The sequence below is a fragment of the Otolemur garnettii genome, unplaced genomic scaffold (assembly GCF_000181295.1).
Source record: "Otolemur garnettii isolate 467f Iridium unplaced genomic scaffold, OtoGar3 scaffold00019, whole genome shotgun sequence".
Lineage (NCBI taxonomy): Eukaryota > Metazoa > Chordata > Mammalia > Primates > Galagidae > Otolemur > Otolemur garnettii.
The window spans coordinates 24,883,979-24,905,536 of NW_003852414.1; the positions used below are offsets into that span (position 1 = coordinate 24,883,979).

At 42.5% G+C, this 21,558-nt stretch overlaps 1 protein-coding gene across 1 annotated transcript in view; it reads right to left on the minus strand.

The window, feature by feature from the left end:
• The window catches only part of AKR1E2 (aldo-keto reductase family 1 member E2), a 17,866-nt gene extending 17,543 nt beyond the window's left edge, over positions 1-323 (minus strand). Inside the window, exon 1 of the mRNA XM_003786895.1 lies at positions 258-323. Within this exon, the coding sequence (XP_003786943.1) occupies positions 258-323 (66 nt within the window). The remainder of the gene's footprint in view (positions 1-257) is intronic.
• Between the last annotated feature and the right edge of the window lie 21,235 nt (positions 324-21,558).

Here is a 21,558-nt window from a genome sequence, read left to right on the forward strand (position 1 = left end):
CTGGACCCCCGATCCCCGCCCTCAGCTCCCCGCCTTGGAGCCCCAGCCCCGCCCTCAGCCCCCGGACCCCGGCCTCGTCTGCCTTCGGCCCCCAGGCCCCGCCATCGGGCCTCAGCCTCGACCCCGGCCCCTGTCCTCGGCCTCCGCCCCGGCCTCCCCGCCTCGGCTCCGCGCCCGCCGCCTTCCGGGCCCCACCAGGCTTCGGCTGCCCACCCTCCCCTGGTCCCGGCCCTGAGGCCGCCGCTCCCGGTCCTTACCGCTTTCCAGGTGCCTAGACCCACGGTGGGGATCGTCCACCAGTCTCTGCGCGACTCAGGAGTCATGCCGCGCCACCTTCCCGGGGCTGGGGCCCGCCGGGGGCATCGCCACAGCACCCCTGGCGACTGCGAGAGACGCCGCTAGAGCTGCGGCCGCGACGGCCGCAGGCGCCCCGATTGGTTGAAGCGCCGCTCGGCGGACACTTCGATTGGCTGGGGGAACAGCGCCGGCCGGGCCTCCGATTGGCTGGAAGCTGCACGCGGTGGAAACTTCGTTTGGCTGGAGGCGCAGCGCCGGCCGGGGCCCTAATTGGCTGGAAGCGCCGCGCGGCGGAAACTTCGATTGGCTGAAAGGGTGGCCATTGCTAGATTGTATAGCAGAATATGCTTAGTTTTGCAAGAAGCTGCCAAATTTACTTTCAATGTGGCTGCACCAATTTGCTTTCCCACAAGCAATAAATGAGAGTTCCTGTGGCTTCACAGCCAAATTAGCATTTGATGTTGTCAATGTTTTGGATTTTGGCCATTCTCATAGGTGTGTGGTTGTATTTCACTATTTTAATAATTTGCAATTTACTGGTGAGTGATGATGTTTCCCGGTTTGCCATCTGTGCTGCGATTTCAGATCTTTTGCCCATTTTCAGTTAGGTCGTTCATTTCCTTATTGTTGAGATTTAAGAGATTATTTTTGTATGTATTGATTAGCAGGCCTTCATTGGATGTGTCTTTTGGAATATTTTCTCCCAGTCTGACTTATCTTCTTGTTCTCTTGACATTGCCTTTAGTGAAAGAAAAGTCATTTCTTTTATTTTAATGAAGCCAGTTTATGAATTATTTCTTCATGGATCATCTTTTTGATGTTTATCTAAAAAGCCACAGCCAAACCCTAGATCACCTAGATTTTCTCTTATGTTATTTTATAGAAGTTTCATAATTTTGTATTTTACATGTAGGTGTGTGATCCACTTAGAATTAATTTTTGTGAAGAAGTAATATCTGTGTCCAGGTCATTATTATTATAATTATCATTGAAGGAGGATGTCCAGTTATTCCAACACCATTTTGGGGGGAAATTATATGTTCTTCATTTTATCACCTTAGCCCCTTTGCTAAGATCAGTTGACTGTTAGGGGGGACTTTTGACCTTGATTATTATAGTTTTATAGTAAGTCATGAAGGCGGGTAGTATCAGTCTTCCAACTTTATTCTCCTCTTTTGATATTGCATTGTCTATTCTGGATCTTTTGCCTGTGCATATAAACTGTAGGATCAATTTGTTAATATCCACAAAGTAACTTGCTACAATTTTGATTAGGATTATATTGAATCTATAGATAAATTTGAGAAAGCACTGACATCTTGAAAATACTGAGCTTTCTGTCTATGAACATGGACTAACTACCTCTCTATTTACTTAATTTTCCTTTGATATCTTTCATCAGTTTCATAGATTTCCTCATGTGGGACTTGTACATATTTATTACACTGAACTATGTCATTTTGGGGGTGCCAAAGTAAGTGATACTGTGCTTCTAATTTCACTTGTCCATTCCTGGTATATGGAAAGGCGAGTGATTTTTGTATATTAATTTTATATTGTGCAAGTTTTCTGTAATTGATTATTCGTTTCAGGATTTTTTTGTTAATTCTTTGGAATTTTCTACATAAAAAATCATCTCACCTATATTGAAAGACAGTTTCATTTCTTATCTCCCAGTCTGTGGGAATTTTATTTTTCTTTTTGTCTTAGTATTTTGAGTAGAACTTCCAGTACAATGTTGAAAAAGAGTGGTAAGAGGGGGTGTCTTCGCTTTCCTGATGGGAATGCTTTTTAACTGAGTGGTTTCACAGGAAGTGCCCTAGTGGGTCAAATGTCTTCACCTGATGTGTAAGTAATAGCGTGTCATGTGAGCAGATAAAAAAGGACCCTGTTTTTGCAGTTATAGATGGATTATGGAGAAAAACAAACATGGCAGTATATCATTAAAAGACCCTCAGACCACTTTCCAGGGTGCAGAGGAAGGAATCAGAAGGAATCTGTCTGTAAGTGCTGGTTAGACATTCTCACACGTGGGGAAATCCCTTCCTCAAAGCTCATCAACAGGCTTCAAGTACACAGAAAGTAACCAGGAAGTGGCTGAAGTAAAGGGTAAGAAGACGGCCACAGATTGTAGTGCGGGGGTCTATGAGGACAAGACTGCAGCTCGCCATGACGAGCCCTGTCCCTCTGCCGCTGCCCAGACTCAGGCATCGCGTCATTTACCACGGGCAAGCTGTTGTCGGACTTGAACTTCAAATGTCTCCTTTATCTTTGTCTCTTGATGAAAATAAAAATTTCCAAGCAAGCCAAGAGCAAGAAATGTGGATTACCCTGTCTAAGTGGCTTTAATAAGTTTGGGAGCCTGTGCCCATATCTGCTAGGAGGGCGGAGATTCTGAGACCGCTGCAGGTGCTGCCGTGACCTGCCGTGACATCATCAACGCGCTGATTCAATTTTGTTTCATTTTGTCATTTCACCCCAGTGCTGGAACACTCTGCAAACCAGCAGCCTTGGCCGGCATGGAGCACACTCATCTTTCCTCAGGTGAATTTTTTGGCAGGGTAATGGGGACAGCTTACCTTCAGCAGTGACTGTGCTGGGACTGGCTTCTTTACCAGCCCAATTGGAACTAAGTACGGGGGAGGAAATGTTTCCAAATGCATTTGCGTTTTTGTGCCGGACTTCATGTTCCTTAAATTGGAGGAATAGAGATTAATTAGACAAATAGAAACTGTAGAGGGAATATCTGCCTTTTTTTTTTTTTTTTGAGACAGAGTCTCAGTCTCACTTTGTTGCCTTCGGTAGAGTGCTGTGGCATCATAGCTCGCAGCAACTGCAAACTCTTAGGCTCAAGGGATTCTCTTATCTCGGCAGCCGAGTAGCTGGGACTACAGGTGCCCGCCACAACGCCCATCTATTTTTAGAGACAAGGTCTCGCTCTGGCTGGGGCTGGTCTGGAACCTGTGAGCTCAGGCAATCCAGCCACCTCGGCCTCCCAGAGTGCTGGGGTTACAGGTGGAGCCTCCGCACTCAGCCCTCTCCACTTCTGAAATCCACGTGGTGCCCCCCACCCCCTGATAGGAGAAGCATCCAGGGTCCCACCCTCAGTGAAAAAGCAGGTGTGGGGTGTGGCGAAAATGACACACACACACACACACACACGTGCTGTATGCAGATACGAGCACACACACGTGTCAGGCTCATACCCAGTACTGCACACACGTGCACATACACACTCAACTCAAGTGTGCACACACAGGCACCCATGTACAGAGCACACACACACACAGATGTGTCGCATGTGCAGACACCGACACGAGTCCACACGTGTGAACGCACACAGCACACGCACACACTTCCACCTGTCCATCTCTACCCCACACGCACAGAGCTCTTGGGAGGGTGAGAAACGCGCAGTGATTACCGTGGAGCAGCCCAAGGAGACAGAAGGCGGCTTTTTAATTGTTAGATATTGCCAGGTTATTTTTACAATGCACACATTTTCATTTATAGTATCTTAAGATAGTTCCTAAATTGAAGTGGTGTGAGAAAAGACGTTTTCATATTTCCTTTAACGGGGCAGAATAATGTGGCGTAAGTGTTGGGACCTCAATCTCCCCTGAGAGACCAACAATGCACACATGTAAAAACAAAAAAAAATGCTTTCTATTTAGATGCAAGCATATGCCTGGGGCACTCCACCCTACAGTGCAGGAGGGGCGACCGCGAGGTGAAGCGAGCGCAGGTTTTTAAAGCGCTGGGAGGAATTTCATCGGGTGTGTTGTCTGGCAGGGCTGCTATTGGCTGAGCTGTTTATGGTTAGGGACTTTCTAGAGGGGAGGGGGCTGCTTGTTTCTTTCTGACAGACTGGCTCCCTCTAAGCTGACTGACCTTGTGGAGAAATACCGAGGGAGGGGAGAAGTGCGGGGGAGGGGGCGTCTCCTTCTGATCGACTGATTCCACCTGATCGACTGATTCCACCTGCGCGACCTTGCACAGGAGGGGGGATGGGGAGTGAGTTCCAAGATGGAGTCACATTAACCTCTTCATTCCCAAATGGAGTTACATTAACCTCTTCAGTTAGCACGTATTTTTTTTTACAAGCATCATTTTATGAATAATTATTTTATTGTTGATTACTTATGGATAGATTCAGAGAAAATACACACCGAGTGAATCAAGTTGATTACTACTTAGAGTGTCCTTCCCCGGAGCTTTCAAAATATTTTCTGACGTTGTAGAGTTAATTTTATTTATTTGGAAAATAAAATTGAGGAAGAATAATTGTTTGATAAAAGCAGTTACTTAAATATTAGTGCACAACGCTCCCTCGGACCCAGGACTTCAACATGGCGGAAACGCTTGTGGGCTTCATAGATTGGTGCCTCCTGCCCTCTGGCGGCCATTTCTCAGACTGCAGGCAAGGCCGTGTGAAGGAGGATAATTAGCCTGTAACACAACCCAGGTGGGGAGCATCGCAATCCCAATTTGACAGATTAGAGGAGCCTGAGAATCATCTCGCTCAACTGCCTCATTTTAATTTTGCAGCATAATCTTGAGGCCTCGATTATATAGTATCGCTTGATATTACTGACATGAAATTGAATTTTGGCATCTCAACTTAGGTGTTTAGATTATCCCAAAGCTACAGTAATTTTCTATAAAACTTTTACACTTGTGGTATAATCTTAGACCTTATACTTATCACACAAGAGGGGTTACCCAAATAAATGAGTAAATAAGACACTTTTAAATGTAGTCACTCCTTCCCCTACCATTAGGTAAGTCCTTTAAATATTCAGGTCTTTCATTCCTTGTTACCACTCTACCCACTGTATGACCCTGTCACATTTTATAAGGAATCAGAGTGACACCAGGCAGGCTGAGAGAACTCAGCCAGAGGCAGGCCCAGGAGCTGAAAAACAATTTGACCCCGAGTTTGTGTCTTAACTTTCTGTCTTTTAAAAATCCATGCAGTTCATTAATTGTGAATTGATTTTCAAGTGTTTAGCCAGGTTAATTGGGTAGTGAACTGCTTGTAAAATATTCTATAATTTTTGCTTAAGGTACTTTTTTTTTACTCTATCCCCCCAACTAATTTCTGTCAGCCTTAAAGATCTAGGTTTGTCTATCAATTTTGAAAACAAAGCTCCACGATTTTAGGGAACGCGAGTTTTTAGGACATCTAAAATAAGAAATTAGAAGCAGAGCGGAATGCTGGTGGCGTTATCGTGGTAGGGTCAGAAGGATGCTGTGGGCAAAGACAGGACAAGGTAAATCCTGGGAAAGAGCTGTGGAATTGAAGAGTATGATTTCAGATAAAAATGATTATTCACTTCAAAAAGATTTTTTGTTATTATGGAACCTCAGACTAAAATTTCTTAGAGGTCATTATCTAACACAGGGTCATTAAAACAAACAAACAAAAAAATGTTGGCCAGGGATGGTGGCTTAAGCTTGTAATCCCAGAACTTTGAGAGGCCAAAGCAAGAGAATTTCTTGAGGCCATGAGTTTGAGACCAGCCTGGGCAATATAGTGAGGCCCTGTCTCTATGAAATAGAAAAAAATATTAGCCAGGTATGATGGTGCACACTCTAGTCCCGGCCACTCTGGAGGGTTAGGCTGGAGGATTGTGCGAGTCCTGGAGTTTGAGGTTGCAGGGAGCTGTGATTGTGCCACTGCCCTCTATCCTGGGTGACTGACCTTGTCTCTGTAAATAAAAGGAAAATTGAAAATGAGAAGAAATTCTTGGGCGTTCCTCTGGAAAGCACTGTTTCAGGTGAAATCATTTTGGTTAAGCCATTATTCAACTGAAGACCACACAGTCTGATCATTCTGCATGGGCACTGGCTTTTCCTTGAATTTCTATGAAACCTGGCTTATGTGTGCTACTTAAACAGTGTTGGCTAAGTACACTGAGAACAATGGAACAACCCCCACGCGCTAAAGAAAAGGATCATTTGGTAGCAGCTAAGCATGTAAGTGTCATGCGTAACGGACAAGATCAGCTGCTTGCAAAATAACCGAAGTTGTGTCTAGAGACGTGTGACTCCTTGGCATGAAGGGGACTCCAGTGAAATCTCAGGAAGGTGGAACAGAGATTCAGTTATCAATGGGAACTCTAAATCCGGACAGTCGTACTACCTGTGTGAAGAGGGCATTAAAATAATCATGTAAAACTCCTTCGATGTTAATTGAATAGTTAATCGAATAATAACGATAGCTATGTAAAATGCTTAAAACCCGACTGTTGTAAGTCTGAACCCAGGCAATTCTCACTCCCACCTGGGATGTGGGTGGTGTTGTCCCCCACACTTTCATGATGGATAAACCAAGGCACAGAGGTGTTCAGTAACTCTCCCAGGGTTCCAGTCTGGTAGGTAAAGGAGCAGGGCTGGCTCCTGGCTCCAAGGTGGGCAGGCATGTGAGGTGTCCTGCGTCCCCGGGTGGGGAGCACCCATCCTCACCTATTGTATATCTGGCCCCACTAGTACACTTGAGCTTTACCAACAAAGTGTATTTGTTGGAGAGGAGGAGTATCCAGAAAACGGGAATTTTCCATTTCCTTTTTAACTTAAAAAGGCAAGGAGTAGAAACTAAGAGTTCTATACGCCCCCTGAAATTTGGTGCATATATGTGTATCATTGTAGTAAAGTGCCGTCTACATTAATTGCATATTTAAGGTAGCGTTTTTCAGTCTGTTTCATCACATGGCACCCTTGAGCCTATAGTTTAACTTCTGCAGCACAGTTAAATTATGTTGATCAAAAAAAGTAAACAAAAGAATATACTTCCTGTGCTTTGAACTTCTTTCAACAATAATTTAATTAATGATCTTTAAAAATTTTCGCAGCACACCTAAGATCCTTTCAAGGCACACTGGTTGAAACTCCCTGTTTTAACGTGCTCTGTGAGTTGAAGGGAGTTACAGACAATGGCAGGAGGACCCTGGAGAGGATCACTTCACCTCTGGTTCCTCCTGGCTAATGCCAGCGAGGACAGTTCAGTGGTGAGGACATGGGCCAATGAAACACAAATGATGGTCACGTCTGACCCCAAGAATCCTCCCACCCCAATGCTATTTAGCCCAGAATAGTTTGACAGATGTTATTGGTTACTTATTTTGAGGCCAGACACTGGGCCATAGGCAGGGTATATAAATATAAATGTAATACCCCCTAATGTTCTCCGGGAGCTTAGTCCTGTAAGAAAGGCAAACCTTTAGGTATTTGATTTCACGTTCATGTGTTTACATGTGAATATATGCCTCTGTGTGCTACATAGCTGAACCACCTGTTATAGAATAAAGGAAGGAGGAGGATTGCTGCTTCTAGGAGGACCAGCGCTTTTTGAATGAGAGGAGGTCTGAGTGAAGGCATAATAAATGATTAAAGGATATATTTGCAGTAAATGTGGAGAAAAAATTCCAGAAAAGAAATAGTTTGAGCTGTGCATCAGAGTCACAGAAGTACAAGAAATCTGGGCCGGGCACAGTGGCTCACAGCTGTAATTCTAGCACTTGGGAGGCCGAGGCAGGTAGATTGCTTGAGCTCACAGGTTCGAGATCAGCCTGAGCCAGAATGAGACCCCCGTCTCTAAAAATAGCCAGGCGTTGTGGTGGGCGCCTGTAGTCCCAGACACTCATGACAAAAGCATTGATTATAGAAGCCTTAAAAATATGTAAAGGTGGGCTCTAGTCATAAACTGAGATATCAGAAGGCAATAATATCAATTCTCTAAAAATTAATTTATAGGGTTAACACAATTGGAATCAAAATCACACATGATTTAAAATTGATGAGATGATTCTAACATTTAAGGAAAATTCGGAGAAGGAGAATAGCCTGAGCCACATTGGCAAAATGAGAATAAATCTGGAAAGTTCACACCACCTCACACCACCTGGCTGCAGTGGTGCTCTCAGCAAAAAGACAGACATGCACATCAGTGGCACCGAACACAGAGTGCAGAAATAGACCTGCTACGCGTTGCCAGTTGGTTTCATACAAAGTTTTGCAAAGGTCTTTCCATTGATGGGGAATTTTCTTTTCAACAGACAGTTTCAGCAGATGGCCAGGAATAACCATACACCCAGAAACCGAACTTGGACCCATACACCTTAGTGTATGCCAAAGGTGACTCCAAATGGATTATGGACCTAAGTAGTGAAACATATAAAATTTCTAGAAGTAAACATAGGACAAAAATCTTGTGACCACGAGCCAGCAAATATTTCTCAGATGTAATGCCAAGAGTACTGTTTTTGAAAGCAAAATTAAAATGAAATTCACTGAAATTAAGAACTTCTGCATTTTAAAAAATCCCTATTGGCTGGGTGTGGTGGCTTATCCCTGTAATCTTAGCACTCTGGGAGGCCGAGATGGGTGGGTTGCTTGAGCTTAGGAGTTTGAGACCGGCCTGAGCAAGAGAGAGACTCTGTCTCTACTAAAAATAGAAAAACTAGCTGGGCATTGTGGTGCACATCTATAGGCCCACCTACTTGGGAGGTTGAGGCAAGAGGGTCACTCAAACCCAGGAGTTTGTGGTTGCTGGGAGTTATGATGCCACAGAACTCTACCCAGAGTGACAAAGTGAGACTCTACCTAAAAAACAAACAAACAAAATATCCCTATTAAGAAAATAAAAATGCTGGGTGTGGTAGCTCATGCCTGTAATCCCAGTGCTGTGGGAGGCTGAGGAGGGAGAATCGCTTGAGCTCAGGAGTTTGAGACTCACGTGAGCGAGAGTAAGACTCCGATTCATGAAAAAAATGGAAAAACCCAGCCAGGTGCGGCGAGCACCTGTAATCCCAGTGGCTTCCAGAGGCTGAGGCAGCGGGATGCCCATAGCAGGAGTCTGAGGTTGCCGTGAGCTACCAAGCCACTTGCACTCTGCTCAGGGGCATAGGGTGGGACTCTGTCTCAACAACAACAACAACAACAACAAAAACAAATAAATAAATAAAAGGACGAGCCACATACTAAGAGGATATATTAGCAAAAATACATTCAATAAATAGCATTATTTATTGAATATTAGCATATATGACACACTTTTAAAATTCAATAGTAAAAAAAAGGAAGCAATGTAAACAATAAAAAAATTAGGCAAAAGATTTGAACATTTACCAGGTAAGATAGGTGAATAGCAAATATGAAAAGATACTCCGCATCTTTAATCCTCGGAGGAGTGCACGTGTTCAGACACTACCACGGACCTATTCCGTCTATCAGGATAACCAAGAACAAAAGGCCTGACTCCTGAAGCGTGGGCGAAAATGATAAACAAACAGAAATCTCATCTACTGCTACTAGGAACGCCAATGGTCCATTTTGGAAAAACGGTTACAGTAGCTTTATTTATAATCCCTTCTGCAAGCTGGAAACTACATTTGCCCACTCCCAATCTTTATTTCCCTAGGAATCTTTTCATGATGAACACATTACAGATGAGACAAATGAGGCCCAATAAGGATTCTGAATATAAAAGATGGAGGTTTTCCCATTCTGAGGATTAGTGATAAATCACATATGTGTTTTTTCACCTTTTTGCACATTCTTACTCTTTTACAAATCAGAGTCGACGTGAGTCCTGAGACTCCAGTCCCCTCATTTCATCCTCATATGATAAACTCCAGGAAAACTTCAAAACACGTTTACAAAGGAAATGATTGCAGCCCTCGCAAGCTCTTTCAGCAGAGCTAAATTCGGGAGATAATTCTTTTCTCGGAAAATTCAGTTGACTCAACACATTTTGTAAAGAGGAAATTCCGAGGTATTGAAAAACACATCTGCGTTACAGAGAAAACATTTTCTAAGCAGGAAAAGTCTTTCTGACTGTGCGAAATGTCATCAGATTTTCAATCATGTGCTTTGGGGTTATCTCCATCCGGAGGTTCTTTTTCTTGAATCAGAATGATTTAGAAATGTGTGCCAGCAAGTCGCAGTAATGCCAGAAGCTTAGCCGAACAACGGCAAGACCCAAATAGTATATTAAAGGATTTTCTTAGGGCAAAATCGTGCTTTACAAGCGAACTCCATACTTTCAGTGTGCTCGGTGAGGCCTGCCGTGGAAGTGTGAAGGCTGCATCCGTCTCCAAGGCCTGACCAGTGGCCCCTTCAGCTGCTTCTCATACACGGATGCTGGTTGTGTCTACAATCTTTTGAATGCTGTTGGTTCTTTTAAGTTTGTATTTATCTCTGCATGCCATTAAAAACGACAATAAAGTAAAAAGGATAAAGGTAATGAAACATCGGCACGGACGACTGAGTCTAGTCCTGAAACCTTAGCTTGTGACAGGTGCCCCAGCTGGGGGCAGGTTCTCATCACCTTCCTTCTGCCCTTGTGGAGGGACATGTGACCCAAGTCAGGCCCTTTGGAGCCCCTGGTGTGTGCAGATGAGAGGAGCTCTAGATGCCCTGGTCCCTCCGATTCTGAGTTGTGATGTTTCATTCAAACCCAGAGCTCCGGCGGGACCGCTGAGCCCAGGCTGCACGAGTCAGTAACTGCAGTGGGCAGTTGTGAAAAATGCTGATATCCTGGTTTTTACAAAGAAAATAAATCTAGTTAAAATTTTTCCTGTTGCAGAAGTTAGAGATACTCTTGTGGCTGGATTGTGGAATGCTGAGTCACCTTGAGAGGCCCCCAGGACACCCACGGGGGGAGCCACAGGGATGTCACAGGAAGCAAACACCCTGCTCCCTTCGACCCGTGACTTCACTGCAGTGAGCCCTTCCTTGCAGGAGAGGACTGGGTTTCCAGTGAAAATTTTGGTAGAGCCTTTGCTATTTAGAAAATCATTCTCAGAGCAAGTGACCTTTGTAATTTTTAAAGACCACACGCATCAGCATTAGAAATCACATGCTTTTTGGTTTCTGCTTATAGGACCAAGGCAGGAGGCTTTCCTTTTGCCTATTATAAGGCATTTTCAGGTTGAGAAATCTGGAATGCCTAATTAAACACAATCTCTGTACATAAATATTTATTTGTGTCCTTGAAGAAATAAATAATTGCTCCCTTTAAAATTTAATACAGCATAATTCATCCTTTCTACAAAGAGATACCTAGATCATTTGAATGTTCAAACATTTCGTTCCTGATACAGCCAAGTCTCATTTGTTTTAATCACATCATTTCCTTTTCTTACTGTATACATTTGTTTGTCAAATTACATACTCGGTATTCTCAGAGTACTCAGAGAAAAAAGAATAGGTGTCTGTATTTTCCAGCGTTATGTAAATTCTTTTAAAATGGGTACTCCCCCGCTCAATTGTAATTTTCTTTCCAATGAAAAATAATCCTTGGATACATCTTTTCTATGTTAAATATATGTGCCTTATACATAAGGCTCTGAAATTTCAAATGTAATACGTGTATAGTATTTGTAGTTAACTAACCACTTGCCAAACTTTTGACATACTAATCAACGGCCAATCTACTCCCAAACTTACCAAGTTCTCTCGAATTTCTTCATGGGGTTTGGACAGGACGTTTCTTTTCCTGTGACCTTTTATTTGTGCTCCTTTCCGCCAGTTTCAAGAGTTCTCAGCTTCTCAATAGCAGCGATGAGCAGGAAGCTGGAGTTTAACCATATCTATGAATTTCATTCAACTTTTAATGGGGGAGAATGATTCAAATTCTTCCATGATTCCTTAGAATTGCACGTCTAAAATTTAGTGACAAAGTGGGTGAACTCATTGTTGATGAAGTTTCTCAGCAACTGGGGCAGCGGGATGTTGCCATCTCCAACAGGACGCTCTGTTTTGCTCAATTCCTGCCATCTTTACTGCAGGATAATTTACATACAACCTAAAGGACAGATTACAACTGCCCGGCGCTGTGAGCATTTTCTTCACCCACGCACTTTTCTCAGGGTCCCTCTGACCAGCGCATTCATCCTCCGTCTGGCAAGATGGCTCATCTTTTAATATGTTCTCTGATATTCTATTTTGAAGTAGTGTCTGTTCAAGGCAAAAATTATTTGCATACGAGTTTCGATCATTAAGTTTATGAATTTATCCTTGAAAAAGTGCTATATACCTCATTGCTGAATATCGCTACGGTCACCAAATGGCCAAGAGGATGGGCGTTTAGGTTGATTCTGTATTTTGATCGATTCTTTGCAATTGTGAATTGTGCTGCAGTAAGTGTACGGGTGCAGGTGTCTTCATGATATAATGAACTCTTTTCCTGTGGGTAGATATCCTGTAGTGGGATTGCTGGATCGAATGGAAGGTTCACTTTCAGTTATTTGAGGAATCTCCTTACTGTTTTTCACAGAGGTTGTACCAACTTATACTCCCACCAGAAGTGTGTAACGTTCCCTTTCCCTACATCCATGCCAGCATCTATTTTTTTTTTAATTTTTAATGAAAGCCAATCTGACTGGGGTGAGGCGATATCTTCTCGTGGTTTTACTTTGTATTTCTTTGATGATTAGTTGTATTGAGCATTTTTTTTCCCTGTTCCTTGGCCATTCGTTACATCTTCTTTTGGAAAATGTTTATGTTATTTGCCCACTTTTCATGGGTTTATTTGTTTTTCTTTTTTCTTGCTGATGTGAGTTCTTTGTAGATTCTGGATATTAATCCTTTATTAGATGTACAGGTCGCAAATATTTTTTTCCGTTCTATAGGTTGTACATTTTCTATGTTATTTCTTTTGCTGTGCAGAAGCTTTTAAATTTAATTTCTTTAGTTTTATTTTTTTGTTGTTGCATTTGCTTTTGGGGTCTTAGCCCTGAATTCTTTGCCTAGACCACTGTCTAGAAGAGTTTTCTCTAGGTTTTCTTTTTATAATTTTTATGGTTTTAGGTCTTACATCTAAGTCTTTAATCCATCTTGAGTTAATGTTCACATATGATGAGGGGTAGGGATGTAGTTTAATTCTTCAGCGTATGACCATCCCATTTACTAAGAGAGTATCCTTCTCCCAATGCATATTTTTGTCTGCTTTTTCAGGGATCAGGTGGTTGTAGGTATTTGTCTTTATTTCTGGGTGTCTATTGTGTCCCACTGGTGTATGTGTGCCATGCAGTTTTGATTACTGTCGCCTTGTAGTATAATTTGATGCTGGGTAGTGTGATGCCTCCAGATTTGTTCTTTTTGCTTTTAGCATTAATTTAGCTATTGGGGCTCTTTTTTGGTTTTTACTTCCACACTTCTGTTCAACATTGTATTAGAGGCTCCAGCCAAGAGAAGGAATCTAAATTGGAAAAGAGGATGTCAGACTATCTCTGTTTGCCACTGATGTGATCTCATATCTGGAAACCCTAAAGAGTCCTCCAAAGGACTCCTAGATTTGATCAATGAATTCAGTAAACTCTCAGTATACAAAATCAAAGTGTGCAAATCTGTAGTGCTACTGTGTATCAATAATGACCAAGATAAGAATCAAATCAATAACTCAACCCTCTTCACAAAACCTTCACAAAAATAAATATAACACCTAGGAATGGACTTGACTGAGATGGTGAAAGATCTCTACAAGGGGAGCTACACAACCCCAATGGAAGAAATCGCGGAAGACACAAACAACGGGAAAACGTCCCAAGATCCTGGACTGGAAGAGTCACACAACCACACTGCCATCTACAAATCCCTATCGACATATCAACATCAGGGTTCACAGAATTAGAACAAAAAAGGCTAAAGTGAACCCTGGATTCCTTGGTGATGGTATTTATCGCATCGGTTTCCTGTGTATCTCACTTAGTTTGGCTTTTGTAGATTATGGTAAGGCCTCAAAGTATATATTGAATTTATGGGTTTAATAACAATAGAGGATTGAGAATAGGATATTGAGAAACATCATTTACATTAATGGGAGGGGCAGAGAAGAAAAGTCAGCAAATACATATCCAAACGTTATTCCAACAGAGGCAATGAGAATTATTTTGCAGCAAGAAGAGAGAATCATTACGTCATCAACACTGTCCAATGAGCCAGAGAGGCAATTACATAAAGTGAGAAGTGTGACTTTCAGATGTGATGGTTAGATGGTCATGGATTAACCTACTAACTACATTTTCATTAAAACAGAAAGGACTGAAGCTGGCCTGTCTAGCACAGAGCGATACGAGAGACCAAATTACGGAACTGTTCAGCAAATGAGGGGACATACCTGTGCTGAAAGATTAAAAATCCATTAAAATGGTGATGGTGACAAATTGATTGGAATATCACTTTAACCAAGGTTCGACCACCATCACGTATATGGAAAAAGGTAGCAAGTACTATTGTTATTTTTCTTTGTACTTTTTTCATGTTTTCCAAAACACCATTAAGTTCTGAATGTTGTGTTCTCTCTATTACTTCTCCTAGGTGATGAGAAATGACAAGTTTGACAGTTAGTAAACCACTAAACGTGCCACTTTTGATAGAACACGCTCTCCAGCAGTGATTCGGATGTCTCAACTCTCAAATTAGTGTCAGCTTTCCTGCCTGGTAGGATGTTACTATTTATACAGATAAACATCTCTTGGGTTTCTTCAAAAACAACTGTGGTGTGTATTATATTCATACATATGCATTATTTTTCATTCTCCACCTATTTATTTTTAGCCAAATTCTCTACAATTTTCAATTGCCAGTGATGTGGGAGAGAGTCATTTCTAGGCTGATGCCCCCCCACCCCCGGGACAGACTCCTGTGTTGGGATAAGAGCTGCTTTACCTCAATCAGAAAGTCGGCATCACCTTCTGATGTAAACGAAGAAGTCATTATCATAACTCAGTGACAAATATCACAGGACGATCAGGCCTACTCAGAAATTATAACTATGTATGTAAATCCTTACAGTGTTCTATAACTGAAATATTATTTATTCAAACTAATTTTCCACTTGCGTTATTTAACTTCATGTGTTTTTAGAGTAAATACAGAAGTCTAGTTTACGAGGTTCTGACCATGCCCAGGTGTCCCTGGGCACTAGGGTACTAGAGTACTCTGGAGTACTAGACTATTAGAGTACCCTGGTACCCCGGAGTACTAGACTATTAGAGTACCCTGGTACCCTGGAGTACTAGACTATTAGAGTACCCTGGTACCCTGGAGTACTAGAATATTAGCGTGTGGATGTCAGGGCACGAGTCCAGCCGTCGTCTTCACTGTACTTCAGTGTCACTGTTCCATTTGCAACATGCCTCATCTTTAGCATGGAGCCTGGAACACTCTGGCCTTTGTTTCTATGTGGCATATTGAATGTTGTCAATAAGACGACACAGGCAATTTGCTGGGAATCACGTTCCATTTAGTGTTGTATTTACTTGGCCTCCGCCAATGGCATCTCAGCTGACGAGTGTTTTATAAGATTCCTTCAATTGTAGAGGAAGCTTCTACCTTTATTTTTTGTTCCTCTTGCTGAGTTAGAGGTTAGAGGCCAACAACACTTTCCCCGTGTGGCAGAGAGAGAGAAAGTACAGGGAGCTCACTTCCAACCTGTGTCTTCACAGCGGCTCGTGGGGTGAGCCTAGAAACAAGGTGTTGTGGATAAATAAGAATGCCGTTTTATTTTAAAAAATATATAAATGCATTTTAGAAAGTACAGCTGAACCACATGTCGAATTTGTGTAAATACTGTTGGTGGAAGCACTATTACCCCCTTTCAAATTACAATTTTGAAGCCTTAAACCATGATAGTTATGTTATATACCAGTGGTTCTCAATCTTCCTAATGCTGCGACCTTTTAATACAGTTCTTATGGGTCGCGACCCACAAGTTGAGAACTGCTGTTATATACTAAAATGACATCTCTCCAACTCTATCCAAACACGTATTTCTCAGATTTTATATGTTCTTTGTAAAAAATAAAACATCATCTTCTCTAAGCATTTTGCTAATTTTATCTGTTGTCATTAATTATAAAAAGGATGTAATTTCATATCTGCCAGTGTTTCATCTACGAGTATGTTTTATTGAAGTAGATTAAAATTTTTTATGATTCTCTTTAGCCCAGCTTAATACCAGTTACCGAAACAGGTTTGTGTTTTTTTATCTCAAAATAACAAAAAAAATTTTAAAATATCGATGTTGTGGATGTTTGAGAATTATTACTAATTATGCTGATAATGGTATAAGTTCCAAAGTTCTCAATAGTCATCTTTAAAATTATAACTTATTCATCAAGTAATACATTTATGTGAGATTATTATTTAAGACATTAAAAGATCACTGTTTGTTAAGACTTGAGGTACCAATTCTTACGAAGATGAGATTCATTAACTCAGAAATAGCCAAGGATTATTTGTAAGGGGGGGGTCCTATCTTCCAGGCCACATTATGTTAATTTGGTTACATGTTGAAATAACAATAGCAATTATCTCAAACATTTCATGAGCGCTTACTGCCTGCAAGACACTGTAATTTAAGCCTTGTATCCATTATCTCATGTAATCCTCACAGCTAATGTATGAGGTAAATAATTATTTAATTAGGAGGAAATTAAATTATTTTAAAAACGAATGCATTGAAGCTTAACTATATTAAATATATTGCCCAGTATCATTCTACCTGTAAAAATCAGAAAGAAATCTCTGGCCCTATAAACTGTGGTCTTAGACTCTATTCTACACAGTCAATAGTGTTGATAGGGTGGTTAGATTATCAGATTACTGCGGTTACCTAGGTCCTGGAGGCCGGCTAAACAAATACATTTGCCTGGAAAAAGGAAAAATAACCTACAGCAATGACTGTCAGAACAGGAAAAGACAAGGAAGCAGAGCTGAGCAGAGAATCCCGGGCCTCCTACACAACTTGGGAATAAGGATATTCTAACCGCAGGTTAAACGTACTGACTTACAATGAACCAGGCACGACATTGCCTTCCCCGACCCATCCGTGAAAGATGTGATTTTAGGTTAGAGCGTGCCTTTTGCTTCAGTTCATCCCTAGAATATGATCCTTGCGAAATTCCGATGCTGTGTTTGAGAATACATTAAGGGGTGAGAGAGAGCCAGCGGAAACTGATGGAGGAGAATTCATTCTGCTAGCGTCATCCGAACTTCAAGCTGAGCAAGACGCAGGCGATTGTATTTTAAGGTCATAACCATTAAGCGTGCATTTTGTTTTTTTCGAATCTCAGTAAAGCCCACATAAATGTGATTACTTTCCCCGAGCTCTGTCTTATTTCTGACTATAGGAAGCAGCTTCCTCTACAACTAATATTTATAATGTTCGTTTCGATGAGAAACCAGAAAAAAAGATTAATTTTTTCAGCCTTACTTAACTTCTGAGTCACATCTGATAATGTATTCACTGCTCCAAGATGTAGCACATCTATACGTGGAAATAGAGATTGAATTTTGGTTCTGTAGATATGGCTTAGGCATTAAAAGGCATTTAGTGACCCGTATCATTAGCCTCCTGTGAGGTGGAGGTGTAGATGGCAGACCGTTAGTGTGTACGGAGGGCCACTGTGTAATGGGGGGTGTTTCCACCTGGCTCCAGCGAGGACGGTCAGTGTCAGAATGTCCGGTTTCCACACAGAAGGGCCCGGTGATCTGGCTTTCCAGGGGCCATCTGCTTGTGGGGGAAGGGCACGGTCTAAGGAGGATGCTTCACCGGTGAAGGGACAGTAAAGGTGCGTGAGTTTGATTCAAGGATTGTGCCTCAAAATCAGAGCTGAAAGGCCCTGATATTTGATAGGGTATCATTTACTGGTCATCTTCTGGATCCATTTCCATGAGGCTTTGCCTGAATGTCTGCACAACACCGGATAAGACGCTCAGAATTTTGGGTCAGTGGATCAGTCACAGACACCCAGCCATCCCTGGGCTCCTCGGACGATTCGTACTGTTTGTTCTTCATTTCCCTACCTGGCCACCTTGGCAACCAGACTGCTGGAAAGAGGAGGAGGACGTGTGTTACCCCCGTCCTGTTGTTACTTCTCCAGGCAGCTGGCCCTACACGTCCTTACCTGCAGAGAACTAGAGCACCTTAGCTGGCTTTAAGGGTAAACGTTCCCTGAGAGAAACCTGCCTGTGGACGGTGCTCTCTGGACACGGCAGATGAGGACAGGTGAGACGTGTTAGCGGCTGGCTTCATGTCAGCAGAGGGGGCGTTGTCAGCGCTTGTTGGCTTTGCCATTCACCATGCGCCAGCAGGCCTGAGTGGAGTCTCGTCTCAGAAGCCGATCACTCCTGTTGTGCTTGGGGAAATCCCAGGTTTGACTGGACTCCAACACCAGGGCCACAAGCCCTGTGGTGGTGCTGGATGAAGACAATAGTGTTTATTGTGAAATGAGCACACGAACAATCACCTTTCCAGTACCCTCAGCCGCAGAAGCTTCTGCAAGGCTTTCTAGAGGGTATTTTTGTTACAGACATAACTACACATTACCTAGACATTAGTTTGGAAAGTTAGCATGTTTAGGGAGCAGTATTACTCCCACGCCCCCCAGATGTGTTTCAGGAGGTAGATCCCTGGTTAGCCCTGCTTTGGAAGAATATTAGAACACATTTTGCGGTTACCTAGTCATAGTGTGCTGTTGTGTGAACGTGTCTTGTACAGACAGGGAAGAGGATAAGGAGAGAACAGACAGTCCACAGCCCCCAAAGGAGGCTGAACTTTCAATCACGCAGCTTTAAATCCTGAATTTGTCATTTATATAAGAACAACTAAGAGTTAGGCAAGACAGTGTCAAGCAAGAGTCCTCCTTGCTGTCAATACCCACAGACGCAGGGAAGAAAATCGCGATTAACTGATAAGAACAGACATGAAGCCAAAAGGTTGAGATGAAAGGAAAATTGAGATTAAAGAGAAATATGGGCACATTTTTTGTGCGTCTGAGTTGGGGCTCTAAGTTTGCTCACATTAAATATTGCTGCTTCTGACTGTTTTTGTCCATGCATAGGTGAAATATTATATATTTTTATATGTGTTCATATTTATTTGTTCTCTTTTCAGCTTCTAAAACTATTCGGTCATGGATTTTCAAACAGTCCCCCGGTATTTACTCTGAGCCTGTTGTGAATAGTAATATACGATCATCAACTTGAAGAAGCCCCCGTTTGGTTGAGGAGTCAGAATTTATGTGCATATAATATTGAGACAACAATCAACATAAATGCTAAATTTATGGCACAGAATAATAATGCTGCAATGTTTCAGCTGAGAGAGTTAACTAAGAGTAGCTGGGGCCATTTAGAATAAAAAAATCCTTGGATCTCAAGGGGGAATTGGCATATGATATTATGGTAAATGCTAAAAACGTGTGTTTGTGTGTAACCTGAGTCTATGGATTTGCAGTGGAGGAGAAGGGGTGGGAATGGTGGAGACCTCGGCACTGAGACCTTGTAGTGCCAGCACTGCCACTGTTAAGATCAGAGATTAGGGGGACTGTCCACGGCCGCCGTGGAGAGAAGGTGGAGAGTGAGGTGTGGGGGATCCCGCACAGGCAGCAGGGAGGCGCTGCTGCTGGTGGGAGGACCTGGGTGTCCTTCCCAGACCTGGAGCGTGACTGTGACAACGTGCTCCATCGAGGCTTGGAATGTGCAGCAGATGCTGAGCTGAGGAGTCCCTGCTTCCCACAGGGCAATGTCCACATCTGCCCCTCCTCTCTCCATGGTTCCCAGGGACTTACTTCAACTCTGAAAGCCTCTGGCTCAGTGTGGAGCTGGCCATCTCACTGCTGACACAAACACTCATTTCTAGGAGGGACACCAGCCGGGGTCACTCACCTGTTGCTGCCCCGAGGCCCACGGCCGAGAGACGGGCAAGGACCAGGGCAGGGGAGCGGGGGAAGCATCACTTGATATTCATGCACGAAAGCTGGAAATGTCAGTCTCTGCTTGAGGTCAACATTTATTTTCCTGGGTAAATGTTACAGCCTCCGGTTCTCAGGACTGACAGCATCATTCAAGCATGGTCTGAAGGACAGTGAGACAGCTCGGAGTAGCTTTCGTCCCTAATCCCCGTTTGTGTTTAACTCTAAAACCACTTAAGCCACCAGCTCGCTGTGATCATCAAAACAGAGAAGATGCAAAACATTTCCCTCATTATAATAATAAAAACAAAACAAAGTCGTTCTCGCTGCTTCGGATTCCTTTTGAATATTAATGCAGAAAAGCCCAGATTAGATTAATCTCAGCTGTGACAGTTACACTTGGCAAATGAATCGTAAAGTAGTTTCATCTTCATGTGACAAGTCGCCCTTGATGGCAAATTAAAATCTTAATAAGGGTTTTTAAATACACATGCATATATACATGAACGATCTCTTGCACTGGAACTCCACGTCACAATACAAATGCTTTTGCTTTGTGTTCTGATGCTGTGAACTTTCCAGAGAACGTCTTCTGTCCTTTCATCTCGTGGTTCCAAGTGCTGGATACACTTGAATGCCCTCTACTTCACTTTCAGGATGATTGTTTCAGAAATCTTGCTTGCGTTATTGGATAACAGTTTTTTTTTTTTCAAAATTACATAAAAATTTCTTATTCACTGTTCACGTAACTGGTGCTAATAGCAATGATGTAATTCTCTACCTCCCATCCTTTCTCGAGAGCAGTGGCTGCTGGGGGCTGTGATGTCACAGAGGTTTGGAGACCCATGACTGGGCAGATTCCTGCAGCACCGTGGGGGAGAAAATTGTGGGAGAAGAACATAAAACAAATGATTACAGAGAGCAGGAGCAAGAAATTAAACTTTAGCTGGAAACATACTGTTCCAAATGACAATAGCTATACAGGACAGAGATTCTCAAACTTCAGGGTGCACGCAGGCCACCCAGGAATCTTAATACATGCAGACTCCGACTCCTTAGATCTCGGGGGTGGGGGGGAGAAGAGTCGATATTTCTCACAAGATCCCTGTGATTGCTGATGCACGGAAAACATTTTGACAGGCATTATTCTATTATATAAGGAGAATATTTTAATTTTAGTTCAAGGTATCAATTCAGGTGTAGACAATAAAGATGGGTCTAGGCAGGTAGTTACAGTTCCCCCAATACGATGAATTAGTCAGCTAACCTTTGTCCTCCTACCTTTGAATTCTAGTTTCCCTTGAATTCTCCACATTGGCTTAACTTCATATCACATCGGCTCAGAGAGGATTCCTAAGGGAGATCTATCATTATAGATTGAAAGAATAAAGAAAAGAGGGAAAAATAATCTCAAATATAAAGGAAGAAGAGAGCATAACCTTAAAATCATTGAGGGTATTTCTTGTTTATTTGCTTCAGGGGATGAAAGGGCATGGTATTCTATATTTATCAAAGATGACTTAGAATACGATTTGGAATGTTATAATTTCCTCTGACC